At 36.4% G+C, this 19,039-nt stretch overlaps 2 protein-coding genes across 3 annotated transcripts in view; one reads left to right on the top strand and one right to left on the bottom strand.

Annotated features, from left to right (window-relative positions):
* Positions 1-3,035, top strand: part of PUS10 (pseudouridine synthase 10) — a 72,673-nt gene extending 69,638 nt beyond the window's left edge. For both annotated transcript variants that reach the window (XM_049651526.1, XM_049651527.1), the window contains one exon: positions 342-3,035. In XM_049651526.1, the coding sequence (XP_049507483.1) occupies positions 342-380 (39 nt within the window). In that variant the 3' untranslated portion in view covers positions 381-3,035. The remainder of the gene's footprint in view (positions 1-341) is intronic.
* Positions 3,036-4,233: 1,198 nt separating this feature from the next.
* Positions 4,234-19,039, bottom strand: part of REL (REL proto-oncogene, NF-kB subunit) — a 42,282-nt gene continuing 27,476 nt past the window's right edge. Inside the window, exons 5-10 of the mRNA XM_049651525.1 lie at positions 17,867-18,007; positions 16,646-16,750; positions 15,709-15,921; positions 14,835-14,903; positions 14,641-14,706; positions 4,234-13,450 (exon numbers count right to left, since the gene is read on the bottom strand). Of these exons, the coding sequence (XP_049507482.1) occupies positions 12,687-13,450; positions 14,641-14,706; positions 14,835-14,903; positions 15,709-15,921; positions 16,646-16,750; positions 17,867-18,007 (1,358 nt within the window). The 3' untranslated portion in view covers positions 4,234-12,686. The remainder of the gene's footprint in view (positions 13,451-14,640; positions 14,707-14,834; positions 14,904-15,708; positions 15,922-16,645; positions 16,751-17,866; positions 18,008-19,039) is intronic.

Here is a 19,039-nt window from a genome sequence, read left to right as displayed (position 1 = left end):
GACTTCCGAGGGAAAGTTGGTCTTGCTCCCTGAGTTTGTTTGCTACTTTACCCATAAATAACATTTAGAAAATTTAGAGGTACTCTAGTCTCTTACTGTTCAAAGGTACAATTAATAACTGGCTGATAACCAAATACTCTATGAATTCAGAAACAGACCTTGGGCCCAAGAATCTCAAGGCCTCATGTGGATTTTAGAGTGTTGAACTGTGGTATTTAATGACTGTTCTTCAAATGCAGTTTCTTCTGTTGTGTTATATTAAAACTATTAAGTTTAGAAGCATTATCAGCAAATGCTTACTGGAACAGTAATGTTTTAATGTCTTGTTTTCTTCCTTCTAGTCTGTAGATGTTGACTGGCCCCCTGCTCTGGATGACTAGCTTTCAAACTTGGAAACACAGAGTAGGGTTTTCGTGGCACGATGTGGACATCCATTCAGCATACACTGTATGATGGCTGTTTACTCACCATAACAGTGTCTTGGAAACCATTTGGATCATGTTGATCTATATATTTTAACATTTGTTGTAACATCTCAGGATCTATATATGTGTATATTTTGTGTTAAATGTTCTAAGGATATCTTATGATTTTTCTTGTTCCCTCTCCAACCCCCACAAGCCAAACTATGAATAATGGAAACATTCTCTTAATTATTCCATTTAGAGAAGTACACAAACAGGATGCATTCTGATAATCTGAGAAGCTAGAATTTCTTTCAGAACAATTTCCCTGCACAAGACATACCACCTTCAAAATCATGTTCTAAATTTGTTAAATGATCTTGACAAAAGATCTAGATTTATACACAGGACAGTATCCTATAATATCCTAAGATATCAAATGTAAATCTGACATCATTGATATTTTTCCCGGTAAACTTCAAGCAAGCCGTTGTCAACAGAAGTACTCTTTGGTATAATCTGTCACAAATCTTAATGGCTTCAAGTTACTATTTTGACAACCTAAAAAAATCAATACCTTTCCTGGGGAGGGAAAGTGAAACTTAGGAATTGAGGTGTACCCTGGTAAGAGACTTCCATAAATCTTTTAAATAAGGAGACACAAGTGCCTTCAGTAATTTCAACCCCAGGGATAAGATTTTGAAAAATTAAGATTGCTAAACAATCTGATATATTCCAGAGTGCTTCAATATATTATCCAATTTCCCACATTTGCATCAAGTGGATAGGATTTCATCATTTCCATTTTATAAATATGAAAACCAAAGAATGGAAGTTAAATGATTTGTCTAAAATTGTTAGTTACTTCCTTAGGAGGGGCTAAAACTGAAGTGTCCTGGTCTTTAAGGTCCTTTCTTAATAAACCTTGTTATTGAGCACCCACTGTGTAAAGGAGGCACCTGAGAATGTCATTTAAATGCACTAACCATGAGAATTGACTTTTAGAATTCAGATGCCAAATCAAGGAGCTTACCAAAAAAATAGCCCAAGTGTATTTCATATGATCTCATATGATGACCATTTGTTAGTAAGTTGGTACTATGAAGAGAGAACAGGAAATAAGCCAAACCTAAAGAAAATGGATGGGTCATTAAGAGGAATGTTTCAGCAATATCATTAAAATTTGAGATTTAAGTATAATTTGTCACCCTGATTCAACTATCTGAGCTTATTTTAAAACACATGTGACTTGGATGGTATTGGATTATTGTTTTCCATCTCTTCATTAAACCTACTTCATAGATACCAAGATGTATTATTCATTTTAGAAATCAGGAAAATTATCTAATTGACATGAAGTTCCGTATGTGAATACTAGCAAAAACTTTTTTCACTATTTTCAATGCCAGAAAGTGAGAAAGGGATAATGGAAATAAACTTCTGATAAACAGGTAAGAAATTTTGTGTGTTTCTCCATTTCTGGGGAAGTTTTGCCACAAAAGATTTAAATAATTTGGGAGATGGTCTTTTGCATGTTTCTTGTGGCTCAGCCTTGAATTTAGTGGAATCTCTAAACTGGAAAAATTAAGAACTTCCTTAACAGATTTCTATTTCTTAAATTCCTATTCCTGACATGCAAAGTTTTAAGCAAAAACATTAGCTGTTCATACTTTATTTATTCCATATGTTCATATATTATGAGACACAGGTTGTTAAAAGTTAACGTTAGGTCTTTGTGTTATGCAGAGCTGGGAATATTAAGTAATGAGTGCTACAGTTTCACTTTTGCCGATATAAAATTATTTTTAGTTTTGTGATATCCCCTCATAGCTTTGTTTAAATTAAGTCTTTAATAACACTTAAAGAAAGGGCCTATTGTACTTCTTAGTATTTCTTTGTTCCAAATATAGTCTGTGATTTAGTTTAGGAAAAACAACTCTGAATACCTGGAAAAGAAAAAAAGAAAAAAAAAAATATCCCAAGTAAGATAACTGGTGACATTAACAAGTTATATGAAAGAAACTTGGAAGTTAAATTTCCATTTCCAAAGAGAAAAACATTTTACTTAGGCTGATCTTTTCTTTTGGATCTTTATCCTTGATTATTAAGCCCATGTAAAGAGAATGAGCTTTGACACAAGCTTTTTGGATTTTCTGAAATGGTACCCCCCTCCTTTTTTTTTTTTTTTTTTTTTTTTTTTTTTTTATTTTGAGAGAGAGAAAGTCATACGGGAGGGGCAGAGAGAGAGGGAGAGAGAGAATCCCAAGCAGGCTCTGAACTGTTAGCACAGAGCCTGACATGGGGCTCAAACTCACAAACTGTGAGATCATGACCTGAGCAGAAATCAGGAGTCAAATGCTTAAGTGACTGAGCCCCCTAGGTGCTGCTTTTTTTATTATGGAGAAAAAAAAAAATACCGCTTTTATACTATTTATTTTCATTTTGAAATAATTTCAAATTTACAGGAAAGTTGCAAGAAAAGTACAAAGAACCTTTCCCCCTAAACCATTGAGCCAGTGATGCTTCATCACCCTGAATACTTTAGTGTGTAATTTCTACAAACAAGGAAATTCTTCTTCGCCACAACAGAACCATCAACTCAGAAGTTCACATAGATATTACGACTGCGTAATCCACAGACCCCACTTAAGTCTCACCAGTTGTCCCAACGGAGACTTTCACAGGCAAGGGATCACGCTTTGCATATAACTGTTCCGTTCCTTTCATCTCCACTAATCTGAAAAGTTTGTCTTTCCTTGACTTTCATTACTTTAATATTTTTGAAGATTTCAGGTCAGTTATTTTGTAGATTGCTCCTACATCTGGGTTTGCTTGATGTTTCCTTATTAGACTCAGGTTGTACCTTCCTCGCAAGAGTACCATAGGAGATACTATCTTCTTGCATCTTATCAGGTATTATACAATTTTGATTTGTGCAGTTGCTGACGACTGGATTTTAATCACTTAATGAAGGTAGTGTCTGCCAGGCTCCTCCACTTTTATAGTTACTCTTTTTTCCCTTTAATTAGTATCTTATAAGGAGATCATCACACTTTCATCTATTAATTTTAGCATTTGCTGAAGATTTGTCAAATACTGATTTTCTAATTCCACCGTTCCTTTTACATTTCTTGGTTACCATTCCACTGAAAGGCAGAAGTTTCCCTTCTTGTGGATTTGTGGCTTCCTGTTTTATTTGACGGGTTATAATTTGTTACTTACGAATGCAAATGCATACACGCACAAACACATTACTTTACACATATTGAAAATTGGGAGTTGTATACCAGTACTTCCAATTCCAACCTTATTCTAGCTTTCTCCCTTTTCATATTTGTAATACCTTTCTCTGACAGAAATCTGGCTCCCATTAGCCTTATTTATTTACTTGATAGATCAGTCCCCCTCCTAAATAACCAATCTCCTATTTCTTATTCCAGATCCCAGAAAGTCCCCTCTCTACCACCCTCAAATGTTCTCCTTCAGCTCCACCCAGCAGTCCCACACTGGGGCACCACCTTTGCCTCCTGTGGCAAAGTACTTACCTGTACCTTGCTCACAATAAGTGAATGACTTTTGTCCTGAATTATACAGGAAGGGAGAGAGGCAGGAAATAAGTCAGGAAGGCAGAAAATGAAAATCTTTTAAAAATGCATTTTAGTACTCTACAAAAATTATCATTTCACAGAACAGTTACATATGCAGGTATATTCAGCTATAGCTTTCCATAAAAATGCCTAATGTTTCTAAGCAACCAAACTACCTTTCCCAAGGAGGATGCTATAAATAACAAAATCTCATCAATAGTTTAAGTCAAATGACAACAAAATTTTAAGTCTTTGAGTTTTTTCCATTTATTACCACGAAAAAAAAATCACTGTATACAAAGATATTACAAAGGTAATAAAATATTCTGTACAACAAAAAGCATCTTGACATTTTACAAATGATTACATCTTGATGTGACATTTAACATAAATAATTGAATACCTGAGAACTTAACAAAAACCACTTTTTACAGTGCCTTCAAATTTATTAGAGCCCGTAAGAAGGGTAATTCATTAGTTAACACCATTTTTAAGTACATTCTTTTAAAGTCATTTTATTATTTTTTTGAGAAAGAAAAAGAGAGCACAAGCAGGGGAGGGGCAGAGGGAAAGAGAATCTTAGGTAGGCTCCATGCTCAACATGGAGCTTGACGTGGGGCTCGATCCCATGGTGCTGGGATCATTCCCAGAACCAAAATCAAGAGTCAGATGCTCAACCTGAGCCACCCAGGTGCCCCTTTAATACATTCTTTTAAAACATAAGACATATAAAGGGTTTGTCTAGACTGTACCATGTTCCCAATGAAGTCTCCTGAGACTAAATTCCATAAGTAGATCCCCAAATACTCCCATCTTCTCTATTACTACATTTTATGCAAAGCTACACTGTTTTGATTATGTAATAAGAAAAACAGCCAAGATGTTTACTTTTATCAAAAACACATTTTATTTACTCTGCTGATATCCCTGAAAACTCGATTTACTGAAGCACCATTATTTACTAATTATTACTGTTCACACATAACTATTTAAGGAAAAATTTTAAGTTCTTTCAATTCTTTAAACATTTAAGATTCTTTAAATTTTTGAAAGTCCAATCGTAAACTGAAGTGGAAATGAGTGGTAAGTGACAAATGATAAATTCTACCCCCTCTAAATAGATAATTACTAGCAGGTGGTATTTTTTCCTAAAGCTATATGACATTTCGAAATGAAACATATTTAGAAAATCTTTAGGAGAAATGAATGTTTAAAATTTTTATCTGTGTTTTATTTATTAGTGACAGTAGTGGGGACATAAAGGTTTTTTCTTAACCTATACTTTTGTATCATGAAAAAAATTACAATTACTTTTGAGATTCAATCTTATCCAATGATTTTAAGTCTGTCCTTTAAATTCTGCTAAGATGTATTAGTTAAAATAGCAATTTGACTAAATCTTAGACAAAGGCATAAGATCAGACACAGACCATATATTTCGCTCTCATTAGCTGCCCACTCCTGGGCTTATGTTAAATAGCATGAAATTTTTTATTCTGTGTGCTACGAAAAGCATCCTAATTTTGCCCTTTTCATACTCAACCCCTGGGGGGGGGGGGTGGGGAAACGATCAGAAATCTTTCAGTGGCAACTTCGTTAGCTATGATGAGGCTCCCTTGTAGGAAGATAGTGCTACAACTCCCAACTCATAATCAACTTTGGCAAATAAATTAAGGATCCTAGAATTTCAGAACTGGAAATGATCTTAGGTTTGCTATATAACAGAATATGGTAGAAAATGGTTCTGTTAAAAGTAAGGCCAAATGAACAGCCTCCAGATCTGGGCACAACAGGTGGTCACTAAAGAGAAACCCATCTCAGAGTTCCTACTAAGGAATCTACTCCATAGTTCTCACTCTGCCATATATTAGAAGGAATGTCTGGATTTAGAGATTACTCAGGGCCACAGGATACACATAGATGTTGGTTTATTAATATTTCATTAGCACTAGTTTCTTGTGCATTATTTTATTTAATACAACACATCTTGTGAGGTAGGTAAAGAAGGTATTATCTGCATTTTATATCTGAAGAGAGGCCCACAGAAGGCATGATTTGTTAAATATTGCATAACCTGTAAGTTGCAGAGCTGAAAATTCACACCTAGATGTTCCGACAAAAAAAATCCCTACTCTTTCCATTTTCCCATGCTATTTAACATCACGTGGCAATTTCTTTAATCCCCTATTATATAACAAGTTATTGGGCACTACCGGGCAGCCTAGATCACCAATTCCAAGTCTCTCTTAACATGGACAAATTTTTTTCTGAAACATTAGGTTTAAAACTGACAACCCAGCTTTTAGAGGAACCCAGTTACCAATTTAAAAGGCCATTATAATAGTAGGTTCTGATGACAGAAATAAGAATAGTGGTTTTGAGATATAGGTACATTGGAAAGGGCATGGAGGAAACTTCTGGGATACTGGAAATGATTGTTTACATACGTAAAAATTCATCAAGCTGTACACTTAAAACTAGTCCACTTTCTGTACTTTGCAGAGTATTTTACCTCTTAAAAGAAAAAGACTGACATCTGTGAAAGCAGGAGATTTATCTCCATCACCTGTTTCATTTCTAGCACCTAACACTGTGCTTTGCACATTAGACATAACAAAAATGTGCTCTGTGAGGGAAAAAAGGGGTGCCTGGGTGGCTCAGTCGGTTAAGCATCTGACTCCTGATTTTGCCTCAGGTCACGATCTCACGGTTCATGAGTTTGAGCGCAGAGCCTGCTTGGGATTCTGTCTCCCTCTCTCCCTGCCCCCCCCCCCAATAAATAAATAAACTTTTAAAAATGTGCTATGTGATTTATTACATTAATACTGGAGTGTCTGTGCAAGGGTACGGTGTTGAAGAAATGCCTAGAAGATTAAAACTGCCACATACAGCAGAGAAAAGGAGCAAGGTCAGAGATGTGAAACAATCCTAATAACTATTAAAGTTTCTACCTAATACAGTTGACAGTATAGGAAGCAGACAGTAAAGTATTTCACAAGCTGGGTAATCTTGGCATCACTGCTTTTCCTACCAGCTTAAGTAACCTTTCCCCTTAAAAATCATATCCTTGTCCACATTTTATAATCCTCTGTCAGTTTTATCCTTCCCTCTTTAATGAATAGCTACCATTTATTCAGTACCAACGATGCCACAGATGGTGCCAAGTGAGAGTCCAAAAGCCAAATGAGACACACCTTTAAGGACTGTACTTGACTGAGAGGATCTCGGCGACAGGCGCACGCACCGAACTGTGTCTCAACTGGGGGAGGACTCAGCTTCACGGAGGAGAAGCCCAGTCTTAAAGGATATGTGTTGCTTAGTTTCTGGTGAGGAAGTTTATTAGTGTAAATGCCTTTTCAAGTTCCAAAATCTCAATTCGGAAATTCACTGTATGATAGAAATCTAGACCCAACTGACATAATGAACAGGCTTTAGGCTCCAATGGAAAGATCAGGCCTGTCTAAAAAAGGATATCATTGCAAATTTTTATTGTATTTTAAATGAGCAAAGCCATGTCACTTATTTGTATTCTAATGAGGATGAATATTTGCATGGTAAAATAAACACTGATGATTTAATGTACCCAGTGTAAGAAGCATAATACTCATTAACAGATATAATCTTTCACTGAGACATACAAAAACATGCTTAAATAGATCTAGCTATATAATATGACATATTGATGTAAGAGTTCTCCACATTTTTATTAAAATTAAGATTAGGACATCAATCATATCCTTTACCCATTACTATTTCAAAAAATAAAAAACTCTAGCTATATGCTTTTTCAAAAAAAGTTTGTTTATTTTGAGAGCACCCACACGGTGCAGGGGCAGAGAGAGAGTACTCCAAGCAGGCTCTGGACAGTCAGTGTGGAGACTGACACAAGGTTCAAACCCCCCAACCCATGATATGACCTGAGCCGGATGCCACCGGGTCCGCTGAGCCACCCAGGTTCCACCCGGGTGACTGAGCGACCCAGGTGCCCCTATATGCTTTTTAATTTCAAAGTGTCCTCTTCATTTTTGTGAGCTAGTTACCTACTACAAGGCATTAATAATTCCTTTCTTTCAACTCCCTATACCTTGCTGTTTTCCTTTGTCCTCTTTGCTGTGAACCAAGGTACTTTTCTTTAGCAGGGTGTTTCTGCTGCAAACCCAGTTGCTACTACATTATGCAATGAAGTCAGAAGACTGAGCTTGTGACATCAATATAGGTTGCTATGGTAACTCTTTCCATAACTATCACAGGCTCTTCGTTGTAGGTTCAAAAGAGGACTTCGGTACAGTAGCCAAATAGCTGGAGTTATTCAGCCTAAATTACAACAATAATTGATGCAAAAAATGTTTTATGCTAACTATAATAAATACAGATTTTTATATTTAAAAAAAAAAAAAAAAAAGGATACATGTTGTTGCCGAAGAGCAGAGGACAAGTGAGTATGTTAAAGGCATGGAGGCCTGGCAGCCTGAGAGATTTTTCAAGGAATGCCAGCTACATAATAGGGCTTAAGGAGAATGTGGTATTATTGTTAACCACAGTATACAGAAGATTCTTGTTGGGGAAAAGAAATGAAGACCTATACTAAGAAAGCACTAGGAAGGAAGGAGGGAAAAATGCAAGTCATTTTTATGAGGCAGAATTAAAAAGACCAGATGACTAAGTATGAGTGTGAGGGAGGGAGAAAAGGAATAAAATGTGACTTTGGAGTTCCTATTAACTATTCTGGGTGGCAGGGTAAATGGCAATCCCATTAATGAAAGTAGAGAATCCAAAGGGGGAGCCAGTTTATAAAGGTAAGTGTGGGCAGCATGAGAGAAAGCTGAAATCGTGGGCATTGATGAGGCCACCCGGGGGAAAAATAGCACCAAATGAGGGCTTGGGATGAGACTGGAAAAAATGTCAGCCTCGGAGAATCTTATCTACCACAGAAGCCGGGGAGGAGCATCCAAGGAGGGAGTGGCCAATAGGGAAGAAGGTTATGAATAGGTCAGGCAGAGTGAGGACTGACAAAAAGACACTAGATTTGACAAGGACAGTGACTCTGGCCCTCTCCCCAGAATATTATGAAACAGTAAGCCAAAGAATGGGAGCTGAGGAAATGGGAGGCTGAAAGCATTTCCAAAGCCCAGATGTGAAGGAAAGGGCATGAAGTTGGTAGGAAAGATTTTTGTTTCCTTTCTTTTTAGACTAGAGAAGACATTTACTACATTTATACAAAGAAAACCGGCACTAAATGGTGATATGAGGACACAAAAACAAGACGGGAGAGATAGGACAGTCCAAGGTACAAGTAGAGTTCATTTAGAAAGGCAGAAGGGCACCTTTTCCTTGGAAACTACGTGTGAGAGCATAAATACATTTAGAGATCAAGGAGAAGCTGGCTGCCAAATTCTTTTTAAATTATAAAATAAATTCTACAATCAGTAAATAGCACCTGAAAAATGAGAAATCCATTGGAAATACTCTAAACACAGATGTTGCAGTATCTTAATGCGGCTTACACAGAAAAAAATCCAAAACTGCGAAACAAGTCAATTGCTTATTTAATGAAAATCCACTTAGATATTCTAACTGTCTGTGTTTAAGCTTGCCAGTGCTAATTAATATAAAATTATAGGATTCTCTTTAAAAAAAAAAACAAAACAAAACTCAGAACCACTATCTGGAGATATCCTGGGTTCATATTTTGAATAAAAAAGGAATTATACCTTCCAAGTTTTCCTCACTTACTGGTTAAGTACTTCTAAAGCATGCTATATGCTTATGGTTTTTAAAGTTACATAACAAATGTTTTGATTTGAAATCAAATTTCTGAGAAATATTAATGGTACTTAAGTGTGTTTACTCTTTTTCTTCTGCTTCCTAAACTATCCAGACCTCAAGTCAAGATTTATCTTGCTCGCCTTCTCATTTCCCAGGATCATTCACTCGGAATTTTTATTTACATGACATCCACACATTTCCCATTTTGATTGTTCCAATAAACTTTATTGGTTTGCTTGGACACTACGTAAGTGAAATGACACACTGTTTCTAGCTCGGAACATGCTCAATATTTATGGGAGATTCTGGTTGTAAAAGAGACTAAGTCTTTGACAAGCTATTTACTTAGCATCATGACAATTCCATCACAACTACTATTACTGCCTAAATTCTACCATCATTTTGCCACTGGGATTGCTCTGCTTTCAAACAGTTTGGATTACCAGTATTAATCCTTGACCTGAAGGTACATGATTCAGACATAAACCCCATGTCACATTAAACAGAATTATAAAAAATCCTAAGCATCTAATAATTAGAGCTGGTCTTTCAAAAAACAAAGTTCTATAATACTTTGAACATTCTATTAGTACTACACTTTGAAAGTTCTAGTAGTAGTACTTTGAAATAACTCGGTGCTTAATAGGAGGCAGACACTATTCCACAAACTGGGGATTCAATAAACAAATGCTTAGTAAAGTCAGATCCTGATAAGTACCATAGACCAATATAAGGGAGAGGGGGCATGGAGTGCTCATGTGTAGATAGTTGAATAAGGCCTTGATCAGCAACAGCTGAGTGAATCCGAAGGATGTTAAGAAGTGAACCACGCATGTATCTGAGAGAGACAGGCAAGGCAGAGAAAACACCAAACACAAAGAGTCTGAGGGATGAGTATAAGTGGTGTTTTTGAAGGGAGGCTCCAAATGCCTGGAGCTGAATGAGGAAAAGAAAACGGTAAGAGATGAGACAGGAGAGGGAGTGTGGGCCTGCTAATTTTAAGGACTTTGGTCTTTACTCTGTGTGGGAGTAGGGAGCCACTGGATGGTTTGAGCAGATGACTGACAATTTGACTTCTTTTAAAAATAATTATTCTGGCTACTTTTGGGAGAATAGACAGTAGGGGCACAAGGATGTAGGAGCGTTTTTGGAGGCTATAGGCAGGAGATGATACGATAGTGGCTTAGAACAGGAAGTTGATAGTAGAGGTCAAAAGAGGTGGTGAACTTTGGATATATTCTGAAGGCAGGGCCTACCAGATTTGCTGACGGATTGGATTAGGGAGATAAAAAATGAAGGATGACTCCATGGTTTTGGACCTGAGCAACTTTAGGAGCATGGCATTACTATTACTAAGTTGGGGAAGACTGAAGGAGAAGCAAATTTGGGAGGGAAGATCAAGAACTCAGTTTTAGTATGTCGAGTCTGAGCTTTAATTAGGTTCTGAGCAGAGATGTCAAATAATCAGTTTTGCATGCATAATGTAAGCTCCAAGTCTGGAGGTCAGGGGATAGGTCTAAGGGTAAAATTTAGGAAGAGGGCACGAAATTGGATGAGATCACAGTGAGTCAGGAAACAAGAAAGAGGTCTAAGGAAACTTCTTCACCTTAAAGACATGGATGTAAAGCTAAAATCACAAGCAACTCTAAAGGTAGGGATTTAAGACCGAAATGTAGAGAACTTCCCCTGCCTTGAAAGCTCACTTCAACTCCCTTCTGTCCAAGTTAAATTTTTAAAGACTTTTGATTTACATATAAATTTAAGAAACTCAGGGGCACCTGGGTGGCTTAGCTGATTAAGCATCCCACTCTTGGTTTCAGCTTAGGTCATGATCCCAGGGTCATGGGATCAACCCCTGCATTGGGCTCCACAAGGAGTGTGGAGCCTGCTTAAGATTCTCTTTCCTTCTGCCCCTTCCCCCAGCTCATACTCTCTCTCTAAAAAAAAAAAAAAAAATCTAAGAAACTCCAGAAAACCCCTTAGGGGTCACCTTGGCCCATGGGTCTCAAAAATAATAAGTAATTCATTTTTCCAATGACATAGTCATTACAGGTTTCACCTTAAATTTGCTTAAAAGCAAATATCAGTTAATTCATTTACCTAAGAATACATTAATACAATATAAAAGAAGTATAAAAAAGTATATTTGGAAAAACTAGAGCCTTGCTCTCTCTCACCTTCTCATTCTGTCATGGGGAAATGGGATAGGACTCTAAAGACAGAATTCGCACTGCACACAGCATCAGGTCACATGTTTCAAAAGAAAAAACAGGCCCTTTTAAATTTCCATTTCAGAATTGTCCTTTTATGGTACTTTCTAGCTTTATATTCAATATACCCGAAGTTGTGTGTGTGGGGGCGGGGGGGGGGGTTAACGGGAAAATTGGTTTTATTCAATATTTAACATGTACTTTATACACTCATGTCAAATAATGATTTAGCCTAAGCTGAAGTATGTGCTAGTTTAATAAACCTTCATTGGATGTCAGACTCTATAGGGCATCCTAGCCTAGAAGTTCAGTCTGTGTAGATTTATCTACTCTTTGAAGCAAAAGTCTTCTGTAAATGCTGGAATTTTTCCTCCTCTTCCTGAAGTTAGGAAATGATTTCATCCCTCTCTTTCAAGCTGTAGCTTCAGCACTGAAGATTCATCTTTCATTATATCCTGACAAATTCTCTGCCAGCTAAACAAGGAGCTCCAGAGCCAAGATCGCCTGTTAGAGGAAGGCCCTACATCCCCAAAGTTTTATACTTCTCTCTGATAAAGAAGTTTTGAACTGTCATCTTTTAAATAAAAAACAAAACAAAACCCTATGTTATAGTCTCAGAGAAATATAAAATACTGTATCTATATAGGTAACATAAAAATGGTTACAAACATGTCAAAGGATTTAAATCTTGAGTAACCATTTAAATCACACAAGTTACCTTAAAAATATTCAAACGCGAATGAGTCGCTCAATTGCTCATTCTGCATAGTGCCAATACCTGAATACTGACTATGAACAAAGCCATGACTGTTTGGATTAGTACCGTTTGATGGCCCCGACTCATTCATCATACTGTTATCTGTACAACTGAAATCAGATCCCTCAAATGCCTCGGACTGTGCAACAAAAGCCGTAGTACTGGAACTGGCGCCTGCTGACAGACTGGAAGAGGACATCTGATGGAGCTGTCTCAAGTCTCTCGGGTCTAACACTGAATTACATGAGGGGTTTTCAAGATTCATGCTCACAAGTCTTGGATTATCAGACTCCCTCATGCTGTCATTCATATTCACAGGGCAATTCGGTAGCATGTTGGCATCAGAAATACCATATAAATCAGCTGATGACATGGATGATGCTTCCATTCTGCCTATGTCATTAGCATTGTTATAAATGCAAGCATTAGAGGCATTCAAATCACTCACAAGAGGTATTTCCAGATATGGTGAGACACCTTGTGAATTAGAGGAAAGTGTCCCCGTTGAAAAACTACTCAGTGGATTTGTGTTGACTGAGCGTGAGGTGGGGTGGGCCCCTGAAGACCAGCTTGAAGGCTGAGATACCATTGCAGGTATGGCTGAAGTATGATGTGACAACGCACTCGAGATGGACACAGACGAGGAATAGTAGGAGTCTGCTTGGCTTGAAATGCCTGAGGTCCTGGACATATCTGTCAAAACTGCACCATGAGAAAAGTTGGATTCTGTGGGGAGGAAAATACATTTTTACAAAACTGAAATAAAAGTATAAAAAATATCTCTAAAATAGCATAAACACACTAATAAAGAAAACTTTCAAGGACACTGATGTAACAGTTTAGATAAAAATAGTAAATTGCACTTTAGACATGAGTCTAAAGCTGCATTCTGTAATACTGTTTTACAAATACCTTTAATTTTGTAAGTTATTTGGGCATAGTTAACTTCACTCCAGTTAAATATGAAAATCTAGCTTCTGAGGCCCTAGAAAGGTATTTTTGAAAAGTGAAAAATAAATCCCAGAATTTCAGGGGTCCCGGGCTGGCTCAGTCAATAGAGCATGTGACTCTTGATCTTGGCGTTGTGAGTTCGAGCCCCAACATTGGGCGTAGAGATTACTTTAAAAAATAAAGCATTAAAAAAAAAAATCAGAATTTCAGGTAATGGGAATCTAGCCAAAACCATTTCAAATTCACTATTTTTAGGAGAAAATGGAGGGATGGAGGAAATGCTCATTAGGGATGATTGAAAAATCCACATAACTTGCTAAGATCTATTAAGCTAGAACTCTAAAGTACCATATAATTCCCAGTCAGAAAGAAATTAAGGATTCTGTATCTATTTATATAGTATATGACTGCTTATACATACTCAACCAGGAAAAAGCACTCATTTAAGAATGTTAAGGGGAACGAAAGACTTCTAATTAAATAACCCTGGTTGAATGATCTCAACCAGAGGTTCACAACTTTTTTTCTATAAACAGCCAAATATTTTAGCCTCTGTGGGCCATACAGCCTCTGTTGGAACTACTCAGTTCTGCCACTGTAATGCAAAAAAAGCAGCCACAGACAATATGTCATCAAATGAGCGTGGCTGTGTCCCAGTAAAACTTTAAAGATAAGTGACCCGCCAGATCCAAACCACTTCTTCCATGACACACCATAATTAAGTAAAATTACCACCATATGAACAAATGTAATTTCTCAAACAATGAATCCCCAAAACATAATCATAGTTTCCAACAGGACTTTAAATGGAGATCAATTCATTTAATATCCAAAGCATGAAATAATTTGTGGGAATGGAAAATAGCAAAGAAGCAGTTTTCATTCTTAAGAATGGAATTCCAATATACTGTGCAAAGCACTGATCTTTTGACCATTTAAGGAATAGTCTACAGGGGATGAAATACCTTTTTTGATGAATCGTCCTTCTCCAGCTGATCCTAGACCAGGTCTAGGTCTTTCAGGAAAATTAACTGTTGTGATAAAGTTTTTTCATTATTAAACGCAATTTTAAAAATAACATCAGTTAAAATTTGGAAAATGGGATAAAGTAAAAACCCCCAAATCTATTTAAATACAAATCAATCCAAAATACTCTTACCACAATCTTGCCACAGTTTCTGGAAAAGTAGAGTTGTTTTTTGTTTCTTTGCTTTATTGCCATAAGTATCTGGTTAAAAAGAAAGCAGGAAAGTATGTGAATCATCATAGGATTGTGCTGCTTCTCCTTCAACAACTAAATAGGTGTTTTATTCCCATACAGAAAATGCTTTAAAAATATATATATAATATGGATTTAGTAAGTATTGCAGTATGTGTCCCAAGTCAGCAGTAAAAGGTATAATACTCATCTTGTTTTCTTATAACACCTATAAGTCAACAATGTCAACTAACACAATAAGGGCAGATTAAGGACCAAACCAAAATGAAGACCAGTTTCTGAGTGGCAAGTTTTCCATCTATAAAAAGGGCATGATAAGGACAAAAACAGAACCTCAAATATAAAATAAATTTTGATGAACAGTTCGGATACTTTGAAACTATTCCAGATTCCTTTCTAAAGAAAGAGATGCAAAAGAGCATAAAGATCAATTGGTAAAAAATCAGCTGAAAACTTTCAGGAAATAAAATGTAAATCATGAATAAACACTACTGTATTCAAATGTATCTAATAAGAAAATGTTATTAGGAGAACTAACTTTAAGAAATATATATTGGGGTGACTGGGTAGCTCATTTGGTTAAGCATCCGATTTCAGCTCAGGTCATGCTCTCACAGTTTGTGAGTTTGAGCCCAGCTTTGAACTCTGTGCTGTCAGCGTGGAGCCGGCTTTGGATCCTCTCTGTCCCCCTCTCTCTGCCCCTTCCTCACTCGCACCCACATGCTTGTGCTCTCTTATTTTACTTAAAAATAAGTAAACGTTAAAAAAAAAAAATGAAAGAAATGTATAAAACCTTACCATCAAGAAATCCTACCTTTTTCATCTGGCAGATATCTAAAATCCATGGATTCACTAACTTCCTGGTCAGAAGGTCTCCGCAGCTGCATTTTTACTGTTACTGGTTCTGTTATAGCTCTGCAATATGGTGGAGTCTTAAAAACAATGGCTACTTGACGGTGTACATCAGCTTGTGAAAAGATACCTTTTGCTTCCCAATCGTTCAACACAAACCGAACTTCTATGTCATCTAGTGAATACAAAAGCAAAGAAATAGCAATGGGAAAACAAAATCCATCTATTAATCTAAAGTACAGATTGGGGGCGCATGGGTGGCTCAGTCAATTGAGCTTAGGTCATGATCTCATGGTTTGTGATGGGCTCTGTGCTGACAGCGCAGGGCCTGCTTGGGATTCTCTCTCTACCCCTCCGCTGCTTGCCCACACGTGTTCTCTCTCTAAATAAATATGAAATAAAATGGTCCCCAACTTACAATGGTTCAACTTAACAACGTCTTGACTTTATGATGGCGTGAAAGCAATATGCATTCAGTAGAAAGTGTACTTCAGATTTTGATCTTTTCTGGGCTAGCAATATGCAGTACAATACTCTGAAGATGCTGAGCAGTGGCAGCAAGCCACGTCAGCCACCTGATCAGGAGGGTCAACAACTGATACAACTGTTCTGTTTTTCACTTTCAGTACAGTTTTCAATAAATTACACGAGATATTCAATACTTTATTATAAATAGGCTTTGTGTTAGGTCATTTTGCCCAACTGCACGTTAATGTAAGTGTTATGGGCATGTTTAAGGTAGGCTAGGCTAAGCTATGATGTTTGGCAGGTTAGGTGTATTAACGCATTTTCAATTTAAGATTATTTTCAATTTACAGTGAGTTTATCATGGTGTAACCTCACTGTAAGCCCAGGAAGATCTGTATATTCTAAATTCAATGAAACAAACAAATAAATACCTTTCTGAACTTTATCACATAGTAGAAATATTTCATCTCCTCCTCTGACACTTCCACAGTTCTTGTTTACACGACAAATCCTTAATTCTGCAGTATTTGGAGCACCTAAACATAAAGGATTTTTTTAAATTAGTAATATTTTTTACTCGTTTTTTACGGTGAGAATTCTAGGAAAACAACTTACAGGACAGATAAAAGCTTTAGTGTATAAATAAATTAAGGACACTAAAAACATTAATAATCCACATCTGTCCTTTTCCTTTTTAACTACATTGCCCAAACTGGTTTAGAGCCTTGTGACTTCATTTCTCGGCAATAACAGGTCCTCTAGTTAAATCTCCCTGTTTCTAAATTCGGATTCTTTCAATCCATCCTACACAGTGTCACCAGATTAATCTCTTCAATCATGACATCATGACTATAACTCTAGAGCAATGCAATTTCATACTGACATGTATAGGAATACAATTTCAATAATTCTCCCTGGCAATTCAAAGTTCTCCATGATGAGGATACTCTGATCCACCTTTATAGGCCTATGCTCCACTATGCTTCTACATGCAATACAGGCAGTCATATACCATGAGTGGATGCATATAAAAGCAAACACACACACACACACACACACACACACACACAAACTTCGAGGGCAATTTCATAATCTTCTAAAACTACAAATATCCATATCCTTTGATCTAGCATTTGCCAACATTTCTACTTTTAAAAAATTATGCTAGAGACACATCTGCATAAAATATGCACATACAGGATATATTTACTGAAGTACAATTTGTTAGAGAAAAAAGTCAAGAAGGAAGCAAACCAAATGTCTTGTAATAAGGTAATGATTTCACAAAATGTGATATAGCCATATAAAGAAATATGCAGTTACTGGAAAGAATAAGGTACCTAAAGGGGGAAAAGGCTAAAGATATATTGCTAAGAGGAAAAAAAAAATTTTTTTAAAGGATCTGTGATTTTTTTTAAAGTTGCCAAAAATATATTGTGAATATATATGAAGAAACTGGTTAAATGTACCTGAGGATAGTGATTATCTTTGGAGAAGGAGGAGATCAGAGAAGATTATTCCTATTATTTTAGTAATATTTGAATTTTTCTTACAATGATCATACTTTTTTCTAATTGCCAAAATACTATAAAAAATTAAACTAAAAAACCCCATAAGCTAATGCTACAAATATAAGAAAATAAAGTACTTACGGTTGTCATAAATTGGGTTAGAGACAACAGGAGGTAGAGCAGTTGTCAAATTACCATGTTCATCAGGGAGGAAAACTTGAAAACATAATCTCACCACATTGAGATCGCAATCTTCAATATCAAGCAGCTGTTGTTCAGGAACTAAATATAAATAGTACAATTTTTTTAAGCATGTAAAACAGTCACATAGAACTAAAATCCTGCTAGGTCCTCCTCCTTGCCCAACATATCCAATAACCCTAAGTAGCATCCAATCTGTGCTAACAAAATAGAATGGCACACAATCCAAGAATGCCTTTTATCATTACCAGCACGTAGTCAGTCACTAACAGTATTAAGTTATAGCCATGGTCAGGAAGTAACTATCCTAAGTTATCTGAAATTTAGAGCAGAACCCCAAACTGACATTAATAATTGACAAATTCTTACAAAGTAGTTGCAGATTATATGCAACAGAGAATAGGAAGAATATAAAAGAGAATATAAATCTGTATAAGAATTATTATCATCCCTGTTTTACAGATGAAGAATTTTATGTTTTAACGTTTATTCATTTTTGAAAGACAGCGACAGAGTGTGAGTGGGGGAGGGGCAGAGAGAAAGGGAGACAGAGAATCTGAAGCAGGCTCCAGGCTCTGAGCTATCAGCACAGAGCCTGACGCGGGGCTTGAATTTACGAACCGCAAGATCATGATCTGAGTCCAAGTTGGACAATTGACTGAGCCACCCAGGCACCCCAAGAACTGATGTTAAGGAGATGAAATTACTTCTCCAAAGTTTCACAGATAGGCAATGGTAGAGAAGGAATTCAAACTAAGACGTCATTGAATCCTGAACCTATGCTCTCAAAAACTGAACTCTATTAGAAAGCTTTACGTATGTTTTGCATAAAAATGACATACGTAGAAATAACTACTAAAATTCAGAACAATATGTTAGGGATTAAATACCTAGAAGAAAATAGATGATATAAGGTAACTAGCTAGTTTCCGTAAGGAATTTTATGTACAAATTGTTTGCTTTAAAAGGAACAAAAACACTAGCAGGAAAATTTTACAGTTCTGAAAAAATATAAAAACCTATTCTTTATGACAGAATAGATGTAGTAACAGTTTATTAAGTTGATATTTGAAAAGAAATACAGTTCAACAAGAAAATATTAACTGCATTTTC

The sequence above is a fragment of the Panthera uncia genome, assembly GCF_023721935.1.
Source record: "Panthera uncia isolate 11264 chromosome A3 unlocalized genomic scaffold, Puncia_PCG_1.0 HiC_scaffold_11, whole genome shotgun sequence".
Lineage (NCBI taxonomy): Eukaryota > Metazoa > Chordata > Mammalia > Carnivora > Felidae > Panthera > Panthera uncia.
Note: the sequence above shows the minus strand (reverse complement) of the source record. Positions and strands in the feature narration are given on the sequence as shown.